This window comes from Tenrec ecaudatus, chromosome 10 (assembly GCF_050624435.1).
Source record: "Tenrec ecaudatus isolate mTenEca1 chromosome 10, mTenEca1.hap1, whole genome shotgun sequence".
Taxonomy (NCBI): domain Eukaryota; kingdom Metazoa; phylum Chordata; class Mammalia; order Afrosoricida; family Tenrecidae; genus Tenrec; species Tenrec ecaudatus.
This window is the reverse complement of record NC_134539.1, coordinates 88,673,447-88,687,292: the sequence shown is the minus strand read 5'-3', so window position 1 is coordinate 88,687,292 and position 13,846 is coordinate 88,673,447. Positions and strand designations below refer to the sequence as shown.

The 13,846-nt window shown below is 59.2% G+C and overlaps 1 protein-coding gene across 1 annotated transcript in view; it reads right to left on the bottom strand.

Moving 5' to 3' along the window:
• Positions 1-13,846, bottom strand: part of MYO15A (myosin XVA) — a 70,254-nt gene that overhangs the window by 22,271 nt on the left and 34,137 nt on the right. Inside the window, exons 13-37 of the mRNA XM_075559142.1 lie at positions 13,616-13,674; positions 13,407-13,530; positions 12,381-12,476; positions 11,824-11,955; positions 11,244-11,369; positions 10,275-10,352; positions 9,532-9,680; positions 9,374-9,419; positions 9,143-9,267; positions 8,450-8,567; positions 8,026-8,201; positions 7,546-7,630; positions 6,880-6,933; positions 6,704-6,785; positions 6,491-6,612; positions 6,030-6,125; positions 4,275-4,510; positions 2,835-3,016; positions 2,555-2,627; positions 2,165-2,356; positions 1,480-1,640; positions 1,279-1,373; positions 594-714; positions 334-401; positions 154-231 (exon numbers count right to left, since the gene is read on the bottom strand). Coding sequence (XP_075415257.1) covers positions 154-231; positions 334-401; positions 594-714; positions 1,279-1,373; positions 1,480-1,640; positions 2,165-2,356; positions 2,555-2,627; positions 2,835-3,016; positions 4,275-4,510; positions 6,030-6,125; positions 6,491-6,612; positions 6,704-6,785; positions 6,880-6,933; positions 7,546-7,630; positions 8,026-8,201; positions 8,450-8,567; positions 9,143-9,267; positions 9,374-9,419; positions 9,532-9,680; positions 10,275-10,352; positions 11,244-11,369; positions 11,824-11,955; positions 12,381-12,476; positions 13,407-13,530; positions 13,616-13,674 — 2,874 coding nt within the window. The remainder of the gene's footprint in view (positions 1-153; positions 232-333; positions 402-593; positions 715-1,278; positions 1,374-1,479; positions 1,641-2,164; positions 2,357-2,554; positions 2,628-2,834; positions 3,017-4,274; positions 4,511-6,029; positions 6,126-6,490; positions 6,613-6,703; positions 6,786-6,879; positions 6,934-7,545; positions 7,631-8,025; positions 8,202-8,449; positions 8,568-9,142; positions 9,268-9,373; positions 9,420-9,531; positions 9,681-10,274; positions 10,353-11,243; positions 11,370-11,823; positions 11,956-12,380; positions 12,477-13,406; positions 13,531-13,615; positions 13,675-13,846) is intronic.

Sequence of the window (13,846 nt, the reverse complement as noted above, 5' to 3'; positions counted from 1 at the left end):
GACCTTCCAGCAGCTTACCTGCTCTCAAGAACCCCAGCTCTGTCCCAGACAAGCTGCTGGGCTCAGAGAAGGGCAGGCAGTGATGCCCAGGAAGGGGCAGGCAGTGATGCGCAGGGAGGGCAGGCACAGCCCCCCTCCCTGGAGACAGCTCACCTCAGGGGGCAGGGCTCGGGGGGCTGGGCCCGGGGGCTGCTGCTGGAGTGCCAGGGCTTGCAGAGTCATCTCCCGAGCCTGGGAAAGAGGGATGGCTGGGACCATCAGCCCTGCCACCCCCGTCCCCTCCTCCTCCCCCCAGCGGGCCTGCTCTCCTTCCCTCCCTCCCTCCCTCCTCACCAGTAGCACAGCCTGTTTTCGGATGAAGGCTTGCTGCAGGGCCAGCGTGGAAGTGTCCAGGCCTGGAACTGTGGGTCAGGCAAGGGATATACATACAGAGGCAGGGAAAGGAATGGGGCAGAGAGAGAGACAGGGGTTCCCAACAATGCCCCTGTCCAGCGCCTCACTCCTGCCTCCCTGGCGCTGTCCCCCTCCCAGCAAGAGGCAGTGGGTAGCCCCAGCCCACCCCATCCTAGAGCCACTCCCGGGCAGACACTGACTTGGTTTTGGCTCTGGGGGTCTCCCAGGGGTGTCTTCAGCACTGCTGCTGCTGCCGCCACCTCCATCAGGCTGACCACCACCCTTCATGCGGTAGGCGATGGCTGTGGGTTTCTCAAGGTCCTGGGGGAGCAGGTGGCTAGGGTGACTGCCTCAATGCTGCACGTCCCTGCTCCATGACAACGGGCACCCGACACCAGCACTCCCTCTGCCTTTTCCACTGGCCAAGTGTCTGTTGTGCACCCAGCCTTTGCCCACGGGGACACTAGTTAGTCTGCCCACAACCCTGTCAGCTCCTGACCCCGACTCCCCTTTTGGTGCTGCAGAGAGGCTGTGCCCTGATCAGTGTGGCACAGCACGGCTGGGGCTCCTGGAAGCTCCCAGAGCAAGCCAGGGTGCATGAGGAGCCCGGGGCAGGAGGGAGGACCCAGGCCCAAGGTCACTCCCACCCAGACAGTAAAGCTCTCAGTAGCCACACAGGGCTAGCTCTCCCAATAGCAAGGCAGGGGTCTGAAGGGCTGTGAGGTTAGCCAGGAGCAGCTCTAACCGGAAGAACATCCCATCTTTTGCCCCCCTCTTAGCAGAGACCAGCAAGGGCATGCTTCCCCTGTTCTCCCCCACCCCCCATCCCTACCCTGTGGTCCTGGCCTGCCAGGCCAGGCTGGTTTCAGGCACACATTTCCATACCACATCCCCATAGGACAGCACAGGGTCGAAGAGGCTGTCAAGGTAGCAGTCCAGCCCCCTGGTGGGCACAGCAGGTTTTTCATGACCGTCCCAGTCTGCTGGCAGTAAGGGCACAAGAAAATCAAGCTCCTTTCTCTGCTGGTCTCCAGCCCATGTCCCCCACTGCCTCCCCACCAGAGACAACAGCCATTGCTGGTTGACCTGAGTGGGCCTCTGTCCCTTCCTGGGCCTCAGTCTCCCCATTTGTACCTTCCTCATTGTGGCTGTAGTCCCCGTAGGAGTCAGGCCCTTGGGACACGTGCTCCTGGGGCTGGGGTCCCGTGGGCGAGTCCTCATCTGAGTCCCAGCTGCTCCCAAATACACTGTGGGAAAGGGGACAAGGAGCAGCTGACCCCAGAGAAGTCCACTGCTCACAGACGGCACCCGCCCCCAAAGTCTCCCTGGTGCCTGGAGCATGCATAACGATTTTTTTTTTTTTGCCATTCTCATGTTTATTGGGGTTTCAGGCTGGACGCTGTGCGTCCTTAAATAGGGTGCAGGGGACGGTGGGCACACTAGCAGCAGGTGGGTTCCAGTGAGCACGCAGCGTCTCGGCTGCACAGGGACAGGCAGGATGGATGTGGCACATGGGGCCCACGGTGGGGCTCAGAGCAAGCTGTCCTCAGCAGTGGGGGCAGCCAGGTGACGCTATCAGCAGGGCCTGGGCAGCACCAGGACCGCGTCTGCCAGGGGTCTCTCTGAAGTGCCGGCATAACGATCTTTAAAAGGAAGGCCTCGCTGGGGAGCGCCGCCTCCACCAGAAGCCTCAGCCCGGAGCTGGCCAGGGTGGAGCCTTCTTTCTGCCTAGGGAAGACCTCTCTGAGGGAGTGCCCAGGGACCTGCGTACACTCTGGGGCCGCCCCGGCCAGCCACAGGCCCTTCGGCGCTGAGGATGAAGTAGGACTTCTGTCGAGGGAAGCCCCTGAGTAGCTCAAGGTGCGACACCAGGTCCATCACATAGTCGTGGCCAGCCAGCTCTGCCCAATGGACCCCATTCTTCATGGCCACTGACCAGCCCCGCCAGCCGTCTGTCAGTCCTCTGGTGACACCATGCAGGAGAGATGGGAGTGAGGGAAGGAGTCGTCAGGCACTGCCTTGGGCTCCCCCCCCCCCCAGGAGACAGACAGACCCCCAGGCAGGACCAAAGAGGATGTGATGGGGCCCTAGGAGTTCTGGCCTCCTGGTCCACCCCTCCCAGGTGTACAAGAGGTGCTGAGAGGAGTACCCAAGAGCCCACCTGTGTCTTAGGATGTCTCCAGCCACCTCTTCCCCTGTACTCCAGGAGTGTACCGGGCAGGAAAACTGGTCCCCTGGGTGAGGGTGGGGGTGGGGGTGGGGAGCAGGTGCTCGGCTCAGTCTGGCCATGTCTAAAGTTCCTGGAGCCCAGGTCCAGAGCCTCCCACCTGCGAACCCAGGGCTAAAGCCACACTTGGGTGTGTTCCTCCCCAGCTCACGAGCCCGAGCAGCTTCTCCCAAGCTGCGGGCAGGCAGTGCCCAGGGTAGGGAGGGAAGCTCACCATTGAAGCAGCCCACATCCAGCACCATGCTGGCCTTCTCCTGGAGGGCTCGCCACTCAAGCTGGGTTGGGGGGAAGGTACGGGCGACCCAGGAGCCCTGCTGCTGGGCCTGGCCCATGGCCTGCATGAGGCGCTGCTGACACACGGCCTGGAAGCCATTCTGGCCGTAATCAGACACAAACCTGGTGGGAGGGGTTGAAGCCAGGATCAAGAGGGGTCTTGATGGTGGTGGGGGGTGGGGGGAACAGGGAGCAGCAGCAGGCTAGCCTAAAGCTATCAGGTGCAGCTGTAAGCACTCTGGTCTAATTCACTAGGCTCTCAAGCTAGGTCAGAAACTAGGCTGTAGTGCGATAGGACAACACTGAGCTTCAAGGTAGGCTAAAAGCTCCCCAAGTTAACCCAAACCAAAGAGGAGGCAGGTGGGCCCACCTAAGCTTGTAGGAGGCAAATGTCATTGCTGGTGTGGGGTTTGCAACTGGGGGTGGGCAGGAGCTGGACTCTGGAGCCACAGTCACCTGGGCCTGCACCTCTGCTCTCCACGATTCCACCAGGCAGCTCTGGCTGGGTTACCTGCCCTCCTTCCTGAGCCAGGTCATAAGGGCTCAGCTCTAAACCCCGAACTGGGGAGCCCGAGCTAGGCCTGTCCCTCTGCTTCCATCCCACCTGCAGCAGGGCCTGGTCAGGAGACCATGCCCACAGGAAGACCAGAAACTGGCAGGCAGGTGTCTCTACTCTGCTGACCGCAGCTGCCACCGCAATCAGCAGACTCCCCCAGTGAGGCTCTGCATACTAACTATGCCACACATACCCAATTTACAGACGAGGAGCTGTGCACAGAGAACGGCAGTAGCTCGCTCAGGCCACCTCACGTCCTTCATTTACAGATGAGAAACGTACACAGCTGGGGTTTGAACCCGTGGCCCACCAATATGCCTTTGTTGTAACTCATGCATCTCACCAAAGGGTGACCCAGTAACCAATGGTGGCGAAGGTGGCGATGGCAGCCCATGCCCTCACCCAGTACGCAGATCTGTTCTACAAGCTTCTTGGGTTTATATATCTAGTCCTCAGAGTTGGTAAGGCTTGTCGATTCTGCACTATCATCACTGCGGAACAAGGGTGTTGAGGCCTAGAGAGGTTAAGTAATCTGTCCAGGGCAGCCCAGCTCCTACATGGCTGACCTGGAATTTGAACTCAGACTGTCTGAGTCCAGAGTCCATGTTCTTAACTACTCTTCTATACTCCTATGACATGTCAGTACCCTTCCCCTTCTCTTTTGCTCCATGTCCAGTGGAGGGTGGAGAAACCAAGGCCCGCAGCCAGGCCTGAGTTTCCAAGCACAGAGACCTCACTCCTGACTTGACCTCTAAGAGCATACAATGGGCTCTCCTGCCAGTGTCACTGTCCTGCACAGTCCTGACCCCACCCGGACCCACTCACTTGAGGAGGTACTTGTTGAGGCGCGAGGAGGGTGCGAAGCCGCTGAGGCAAGTGGCCAGCAGTAGCCAGCCGCGCTCGGCATTGTGGGTATTGGGGTTGTGCCACACCTGGTTGGCCAGCTGTGCCAGAATCTCATCACGAAGCTCAGGTGAGGCCAGCCCCTTCTGCACAATGTAGTTCCCAAAGACCCACTCCTGGGCATTGTGCAGGTGGGGGTCGCCCATGAAGCGCAGGACCTGGGACACAGACAGATTCTTCTGGGTTGCTGGAAAGGAGCTCCTGCCAGGTCTCACCCAAGCTATAGGAGGCCTGCTGGTGTCCCTCATGTGTGGCCTTCACTTGTGTCCCCATAACCACATCAAGCTACCTATAAAGTACAATGGCATTGCCACACTCCATGCCAGATGACCAGGTTAGCCCACCTGCAGAGGAGGGCCGGCTATAAAGCATCCATTCTCTCCTGCTCACGAGCCTTCTCTGGGTCCCCTGCAGGGCCAGCCCCTCCCTGCAGCCCCGGCCTCCTGCTAGCCCTTCATCACCTGCTCGAATCAGGCCCTCGAGGTCCTTTCTAATATCCAGATCTGACCACACACCTGCCGTGCCAAGCATTTTGCAAGGCCACCTAGTGAACTTGGGATAAAACCTGAGCTCTGGGTCTGTTCAAGGCCTTGCAGACCTGTGGTAATTACATAATCTAGTGTCAATCTGAGAGGATTAGGAGTGAAGGGGTGGAGTCTGGCCTGTCGATCAAGATATAACCAGTGAGGCCTTTGTGTGGGCGTGGCCTTCTGAGAATTCTGGGAACTCCTGTATTTTTCCTCCGTGGATACCAAAGACTGACTCTCTCTCTGCTCACTACCTGAGAGACACTCTACTGACAAAACACATGGCGTTACGCCTCGGGAACTTGAGAAGCCACATGACCTACCCTGATGCAACCAGACCTCTGGAGCTGGAGAAGCCATGTGGAGACCCTGCCAGCACTGAGATGCTTACAACGCCACTGGATCCACAAGACTTCCAACCCACTGGCCTGTGATCCTCCTGCCTTCGGTATCATTGCATGTGTTTCATGAGTCTGAAGAGGACTTTATAGATTGGTGTTGGACATATGAGCTAATATCGGACTTATGGACTTGATCTGGACTGGGCTGGGATGTTTTCTCAATATTCAATTGCTCTTGTATAGAAACCTCTTTTTTATATACATATGGGTTTCTATGAATTTGTTTTTCTAGTCTACCCAGACTAATACAGGACCCCTTTCACCTCATGCACCTGACTTGATTCTATCCTGTTTTCTCTGTACCTTTTCCACTCTTCCAGCCTGTCAAATTCTGACTCCTCCCCGTACTGTAGCACAAATGACACCTCCTCCAGGAAGCCCTCTCTGATGTGCTCAGGGCTGGCCTGGGGTCTTGTCTGCACACCCCCAGCCTCTGTGTTTAACTTCTGTCTACAGGAGTCTGCTCTGCCTTCGCCATTCAGACTGGAAGTCCTTGAGAGAGGCCCTGTGTCCTAATTTCCATGTTCCCAGGAGGCAAGCTTTTCTTGGTCAGGAAGGTAGCTGAATAAAGACTACGAACCCACACACCGCAGCCCAGAGAGGAGGCTAGAGCCCCACACTAAAAACATAAGAATCTCTCTCCCAAAGAGAACTCCCGGTCTTGTGGACTGGGGTAGTGGAGGGCTGGCCTGGGTCTCTGTGGCATGGCCTCAAGGGTTGGGACTCGAGGTGTGATGGTGGTACCATACCAGCTTGAAGATGCTCAATGCTTCCCTGTGGTGCTCGGCCGGAAGCCATGTCAGAGGCGCTTGCAGGGGCACTGTCAGCATCCCAAAGGCAGGTTCCTGGGGGCACAGGGCGGGCAGTTTGATCCATGACTCTCAGCCAGGGGGAAACACAGGGCTGTGTGGCTGAGGCTGTCCCCAGTGTATGGAGAGGAAGACTGAGGCTAGGAGAGGGGCCTCCATGAGGCTGTGGTAGAGATAGGCCTTTTCCTGGAGGGCAGGCAGCCTGGGCGAGGTGCTGTGTTCCCCCAGCTGTCTAAGCTCCTCGAGAGCTGGGTGCCAAGGAGCACTCTGCCATCTATCAACCCAGGGACCACCCCTAACACCACAGGTGCTGCCGGGATGTTGGCCCAGGGTAAGGGCCCATCAGCTCAGACAGGTCGGTGCTCGCCAGCCAGGCCCCATGTGTCCCTGAGAGCCCGCACCGTGAAATGGCACCGCACAAACTTGGCCATAGGGTAGTTGTTGATGTCCAGGGGCAAGGTGACTCGGGGTTCAGCCTGCAGGCGAGGAGGCCGCACGGGGCCCACTGGGGCCAGTCTGATCCCTGCAGAGGAGATTAGGGCCTGGTGATGGTGACCACCCACACCCAGCCTGCCCTGTCCACAGCCTGCCCTCCCCATCCAGTACAGCCCTACCTGTTGCCACTCGCAGGAGCCCAGCCAGCTCAGCGGGCACCTCCAGGTGTCCCACGGCCACCACCTCCCGCTTTCTCAGCTCCTAGAGAGAATGTTGGTCAGGGGCAGGCCTGCCCCAGCCTCACCCGCCTGCCTCCCCACCCCATCCCTTGCTACCACCCAGCCCCTGCACCCACCTCCTGCTCCCGCAGCCACACCTCCTCCACCTGGTGCCTCTGCTCTGCCCTCAGCTGCAGGAGAGCAGAGGGGGTCAGGGCAGGCATGGCAGGAGGGGCGATGGCAGCCCCCAAGCTGGGCAGGCCCAGACCAGTATTCACAGGTAGCTGGGATAAGGGTGAAGGGGCTGCAGGCCTGTTGGCTGGAGCCCTGCTCATGGGGCTGCAGCCATGGCACCTCTTTCTAGGCAGGGCAGGGCAGGGCAGGTGATGTGTGTTTAGAGACAACAGTGAGGGAAAGACAGAACCAGGGGGAAACATAGGCGGCAAGGGAGGAGGGAGGAAAGCTCTGGAGATTTCTAGAGGTGGCTGAGTGACGCCGTGAAGCTTCTGTGAAAGCTATATGGTGCCTCAGAGCTGTGGACCTCAAAATGGTGTCTTCTCTCCTGGTGGCTCACCCCCCCCCCACACCCCCACCCTGGCAGGGGCAGAAGTCCCCTTGTCTAATAACTTCCAATTACTGGAGACTCCACTGGGAAATGCAACATGACTCTTAAGCCTCTCTAGAACCCCGCGGCTAGGTGGGGAAACCGAGGAAAGGGAAGCCGTGGGAGGGCTTAAAATCTGGGTGCTAGGTGCTGTGCCTCCCTCCTGGCTCCTGGTTGAGGAGCAAGAGGAGGCTCCTACCTTGAGGTAGCGCCGGCGGTTAATATACGTGTGTACCAGGGACCGGAACTTCACTAGGCTTCGCCTCATCTGTTGATAGCGCTGCCTGTGGGTGGCAGGGAGGCCAGGGATTGGGGTCGCAGGTGACCGAGAGCGTAGGGTGCAGTCAGCAGTTTGAAACCACCAGCTGCTCTGAAGGTGCAAGCTGAGGCTTTCTACTCCCGTAGAGTTTGTCTTGGAAACCCACAGGGGCAGTTCTACGTGTGGGGCTCCACGTGATAGCATGAGTGTGGTTATGGTTTGGGATCTCCGTCAGGGTTCTGAGAGAAATAGGCCCAGGACCCTTGAGCTGAAGGAATGCCACAAGGGCATTCAGAAGCAGAGGCACAGGGAATCTGGTCATCTGGCCTTCGGACGCCTCCATCTGCAAACCTGCAGGGGCAGGGAGCTCACTTCCTAACTTCAGCACAGCCCCTCCTATGCCCGGCTCTAGGGCCCCACCTGGCCAGGTAGCCACGGGCCCGGCTCTGCAGCAGGATGATCTTACAGCGCAGCGAGCGGAACCGGCGCTGGATGAAGAAGCCGCGGAGGCAGCGCTGCAGGGTGAGGGCTGCCGCGTGCAGGACCCGCTCCCGCATGCTCTCCAGCAGCTGGTACAGGTGCTCCTTAAGGAACAGCTGGGGACAGGAGGCCCAAAGCCAGGCCGGTCAGAGCCAGGGGGCCGGGTGGGAGACAGAAGCGCATGGAGACAGATTAGCTTGGATGGTCTCTGGGGTTTGGAGCTGGGAAAGAGGGCGATGGCAAGCCAGGCCGTGGGAGCTGAGCACCTCTGGGCAGAGCTCTGAGGTGGGATCAGCTTGCCCGCCACCCAGCTGGTCCGGATGCCTTAGCTCGGGACCTGCCAGGGATGAAAGGGTGGGGTCACCTTGCTGACTCCGACACGGTACATGTTCGGCATCACGGTGCACAGGCGGCTCAGCACGGAAACACACATGTCCCCGCTTGCTGGCAGGTTGTGTTTGAGGGCCACTAGACAGCGGTACCTGTAGAGAGAGACCAAACTTGGCTCTGAAAGACCACAGGACCTACCGGTCTTCCTGCCGTAGCCCCACTGTCTCCTAATCAGAAAACAACGAAAACATGCCCAGTCCACAGACCCTTCTGGGTGTGGAGAGTTGTCCTAACATGGACGTCTGAAGGACAAGGCACTTTCTGCTGGACACTTGTCATCAAAAACTACCAAAAACCCACCTCCTTGAAGTCAAAATTCTTTTTTTAAAAATCATTTTATTGGGGGCTCATACAACTCTTATCACAATCCATCTATCCATCCATTGTGTCAAGCACATTTGTACATTCGTTGCCATCATCATTCTCAAAACATTTGCTCTCCACGTAAGCCCTTAGCATCAGCTACTTATTTTCCCCCTCCCTCCACAGTCCCCCTCCCCAAATTCTTTTAAAAACACAGAACAGCAATGGCTGGCCAAGGGACAGCTTGGGTGATGTTCACAGGAAGGGCACTGTCGGAGCCCAGCGTGGTTCTGCCCAGCCCGTGCTCCAGAAGCATGGGGGCCAGGTAGAGTCTGTGGCGTCCAGGGATGCCTGATGGAAGTACCTGTCAATGAACACCTGGAAGGGCAGTCGAACGGGGAAGCCCTCCTTCCGGATGCGCACGGTCTCCAGTACCCCCGAGTAGCGCAGCTGGTTCATCACCACCTCGGGCTCAAAGAGGCCTGGCTCCTGTGGGCGTGCACGTCAGAGGGAGGGCCAGTGAGGGCCACGCCCTGCTTGTGGTCGCCCAGCCTGGGAGGGGCCTTGACTCCCTGGGACCTCAGTCTTCACCCACCTTCTTATGGTTGGGCTTCAGGCAGCGCACAAACAAGGGGCTACACCTGCGCAGGGGTGGGAGGCAGCGGCGTGAGACCTCCGCAAAAGGAGCATCCCGGCTGATGCGGCATGCTGAACTAGAGTGGGGGGGCCCCACTCCCCCCCAGCCACACCCACCTCTCCATCTTTTCCACCAGATCCAGCAGAGACTGCTGGAACTTGGCAGCTACTGTGTGTGCCTTGTAGAGCCGGGTGACTGAGCTGCTCTTGCCCACCCGCTGGGGGGCCGCCTGTGGAGCATGGCTGGCAAAAAGGTGTGCCACCACCTGGGCAGGGGGCAGTCAGAGCACGAGGCCACGGAGACACAGGTGGGGGTCGGGCAAGCGGCAGGCAGTAGAGAAGGCAGAAGCAGAGGGGGAAATGCTGTCAACAAAGGGATTCCCAGACCAGGGGCCTGAAGGCTGGCCCGCCATATGCCCGGTCTGAGGCCTCCTGGCTTGGACACCTGCCCTCCTTCCCCGGGGGGCTGCGCCCTGGCACTGAGTGAGTGCCCGGCCCTGAGGCAGTCCGGTCGGGCACATGGTCAGAGGGACACACATCCGACAGAGGGGCATGAGGCCCCAAGAGTGGAGGGCTGTCCTCAGAGCACATGTCAGGGGGCAGGGGGTCCGGACGCCACCCTGGACTGGGCCCTCACAGCATCCCTGCTGGATGGTGAGGGAGAGAGGGCAGGGCTGCAGCAAGGTGGACAGGGCAGGCAGAGGGCAGAATTGGCAAAGGGCTGAGCCAAGGCTGGGGGGCCATAGCTGGAGTGCCTGACCATTTTCCAGGGTGAAAGAGAAGCCAGGAAGAGCAGGGCCCGGGGAGCCCCAGGTGGTAGGGTCTGGGGGAGGGGCCTGTGTGTATGGTGGGGGGCTCACCCGTGTCCGGCTCCTTACAAACAGGTCAAGCACATCCTGCCGCACCTGGTCGTGGTTCTTATCCAGGAACTTGTGCACCTCAACAGGGGGATGGCAGTGCAGGGGCTCAGACCACAACCTCCAACCAAGCAGCCTCAGGGGACTCTCCACCCCAGTTGTCATCAGCTGGCTTCCTCTCAGCCTCTGACCCTCTAGAGGGTCAGAGGTTCATGGAGTGGGGTGGGGAGGAGACCCCCCCTCTGGGTCTCTGTCTCCCTGTCTGTTCCAGGAGGGGCTGGATGCTCCCTACTAGCAGGATCCCTTCCCCACCCATCTGCCCACTCCCAGTGGGCATTAACCAGGGATTCCCATCCATGAATAGCCTGCGTCTCGGCCCCATCCTCAGTGGAGGAGTCTGCTCTGTGTCCCTTCTATGGGTGAAGATAATGAAGCCCAGAGGGGGAACAAAGGCTGAGAATCCTGGCCCCAGACCACTCCAGGGCAGGGATGTACTTCAGATCACAGGGACGAGGGTGACCTCAGTGACACTACTGATGGAAAACAAGCACACTTTCAATCCCACCAGAGGCTTTCATTAGGGGAAAAAAAACCCCTAAATTTGATGCCAACTCAAAGGGGCCCTATAGGTCTGGGTAGAACTGTCCCTGTGAGATTTCAAGACTGTAACTCTTTACAGAAATAGAAAGCCCTGTCTTTCATCTGCAGAGAGACTAGTGGTTTCGAACTGCTGGCCTGTGGTTAGCAGACCAGAGCATAACCAGAAGGCACTATTATTTCTCTTTTCTGGATGAGATGAGGAAAGAGAGGCCCAGATGGGTTAAGATAGGTCCAAGGTCACACTGCTAGGGAGTGGCAGGGCCGGAATTAGAATTCACACCTTAGTATCTGGGGTCCATGCTGTGCTGCTATGTCTCCAACAGACAGAACTGAGGTGCTGGAAGGCCAAGTGAGCAGCCTCTTGGGACTCACCTGGTAGGTGACCTTGCCTGCATAGTGCTTGACCGTGAACTCAGGCAATGGCATCTTGGGCTTGGAGTAGAGTGGGTTGGCGCCATGGTGGTAGTTGCATTTCTGCAGGAACGTGTGGTCGGTGGCCTGGGGCGGGCAAAGGACAGTGGGGGTGGGGGGCGGGGCTGGGCACTAAGTGGGGATTCCCTGCTCCTGGCCTGGTGGCAAGGGACCAAGCAGGCATTAGGGAGGAGCAAATCACACCTTCCTGAGGTGACCCTTTGCAGGGAGGGTGGGAGCAAGTGAGCCTGGGGCCTAAGTGGACCCTGCAGAGAGACACTCAAGACTCAGCCCTTGGCAGCCTCTGCCCTTGCCTTCTCTAATCCCATGACCCTGGTGGCTGTCATGGTTTCTGATCAGGATCGGAGGTCCACCCCCAAGGTCATTTCCTCCAGGAAGACCTCTCTGACTTCCCAGGCTGGTGCACTGCACTCTCAGTGCCCTGGGCGGTGAGTGGTGGGTGAGTGGCAGGGGGGCGGCCGCAGGTCTGAGCAGAGAGAAAGGAGGGCTCCGCGGGGCAGGGGCGTCTGGCCAGGCGCACCTGCGGGAAGCAGCACTGGTCGTCGAGGATGCGCAGGATGCCATAGGGCTTCAGGGAGATGAGGTTGATGCACAGCTGGTTGTCGGCAAAGGTGATCTCCTGCCAGTCGATCTTCTCCCGGATGTATTCCTCCTGCAGGGCGCCAGCAGCAGCAGCAGCCACTCAGCCCCCTGCCCTGCCTCCCTGCCCACCCGCAGCCACCAACCCGCCTGATGACCCAGGCTGAAGACATCCGGGGGAGCCTTGTCAGGCCACCTCAGCTTGCATGCCTCCTAGAACCCGGAGCTCATGCCCTAGCAAGAGAACAGGAACCATCTCCGGGCCCCTCTTCTCCCTCCACCTCGGACAGCCCTGCAGAGCGTGGGGAGGACCCCCCCCCCCCAGGTGGCTATCCTCTGGATCACACGCCTTCACGTGGGCTGGTCCCACAGCCTAGAACGAATGCCCTCCTCCCCTGGCCTGCCGACACCTCCAATTTCCCTCTGGGAACTAGCACACCCCATCTATCTCCAATGTGGCCCGTCAGGATGGGGATGGGAGGGCTCGGGCCTGCACACCTGCTCCTCCTGGAAGACAATCTTGTTGAAAAGATACTGAAGGTTCTCATTTGCATAGTTGATGCACAGCTGTTCGAAGCTGTTGAAGGTCAGGTCCTGTCAGGAGGGAAGTGAGAGTCGGCTGGTCCCACCTCGGCAGGCTGGCAGCCTCGGGCTCTCTGTCCACCTCCTCCTGCGCCGGCCCAGCCAACGACCTTCCTGCCTGTCCACAGACCCAGCATTCGGCACCCGGAGGAGCACAGCTGGATACCCAAGGGCACAGAGCGGTTGGTTAAGTCGAGGGTGAGGAATGCCCAGCCCTCGGGCTGTCTGAGGCCGCCTCACCCAAGGGCAGCAGAGCCGGCCCGGCCCGCACATGCAGGGTGAGAGAATGAAGTGCATGGCCACCGGTACGCCCCGAGAACCCTGTAGAAACATCTCAATGGCCCAAGCAGGAAAGAGGGGCTGCCCAAAATCCAGTTCTGGTTTCTGCCCCTTTTGAGTTGTGTGGTCTTGGGCAACGACTTTGTGCCTCAGTTTCCGCTCTGTGAAAAGGGGATCCTGAAAGCCCACATTCGGGGTAACTATTCTCAGCATTGAGAAATCCATCAGCACAGAGTGCACAGAACAGACCTGGGCTCACAGTAGGTGCCACCGGTTAGCTTCCATCTCCAGTCTTCCAACCCTGCCTTGTGCCTGACAGTCCCCTGCCATGCATGCCACCCAGCTGTCACTGATTGCCAACTCCTTAGACATCTGCCCAGCCCACCTCCGGGCCTCGGTTCACGCTGCCAACACTGGCTCTTTGGGCAACAGCTCAAGAGGTCTCCTTTTCTCCCAGGAAGCCTTCCTGACCCCTCCCTTTGGGAGCCCCACGGCAGGCTGCCTGCCACAAATGCCCCCCACCCTCCTGGGCCAGGTGTGAGGGTGAGGGAGGGACCAGCAAGGGATGAAGGTGGGTGCTGCGAGAGGGGACATTCGATAGAGTTGGGAGTGGGGTGGCCATAAGCCAGTACATCCCTGCCCCTGCCCACACACGGCCCCCACCTCGAAGCCATAGATGTCCAGGATGGCGATGGACATGGTGTCCTGCTGTGGGGACACCAGTGCATTCACCCTAGCGATGAGCCAGCCAAACAGCAGTGCATACAAGACTTTGGCGATGGCGTCCCTGCAGGGGAAAGAGTGCTATGTGGGGTACCAGGCACAGTGGGGGGTGAGGGCCTAGGGGTCTGGCCTGGCAGGGCTGGGCTCACCTGGCATCCACAGCGCTCTCCACCGTCAAAGGTGTGAAGATCTTCTCTCGCAGTGTCTCCTGGGGAAAGAATGGGGCAGCCACTGCCTACAGAAAGCCCCCAGAGGGTGGAAGGGGGCACAGGTTAAGACAGGCCTGAGATAGCACAGATGGGGCCCCCCTCCACCCCCTTCTACCCAGCTCCATGGGTGGGACAGGTAGAAGGAGGGGCAGAAGCAGAAGCAGCCATGGC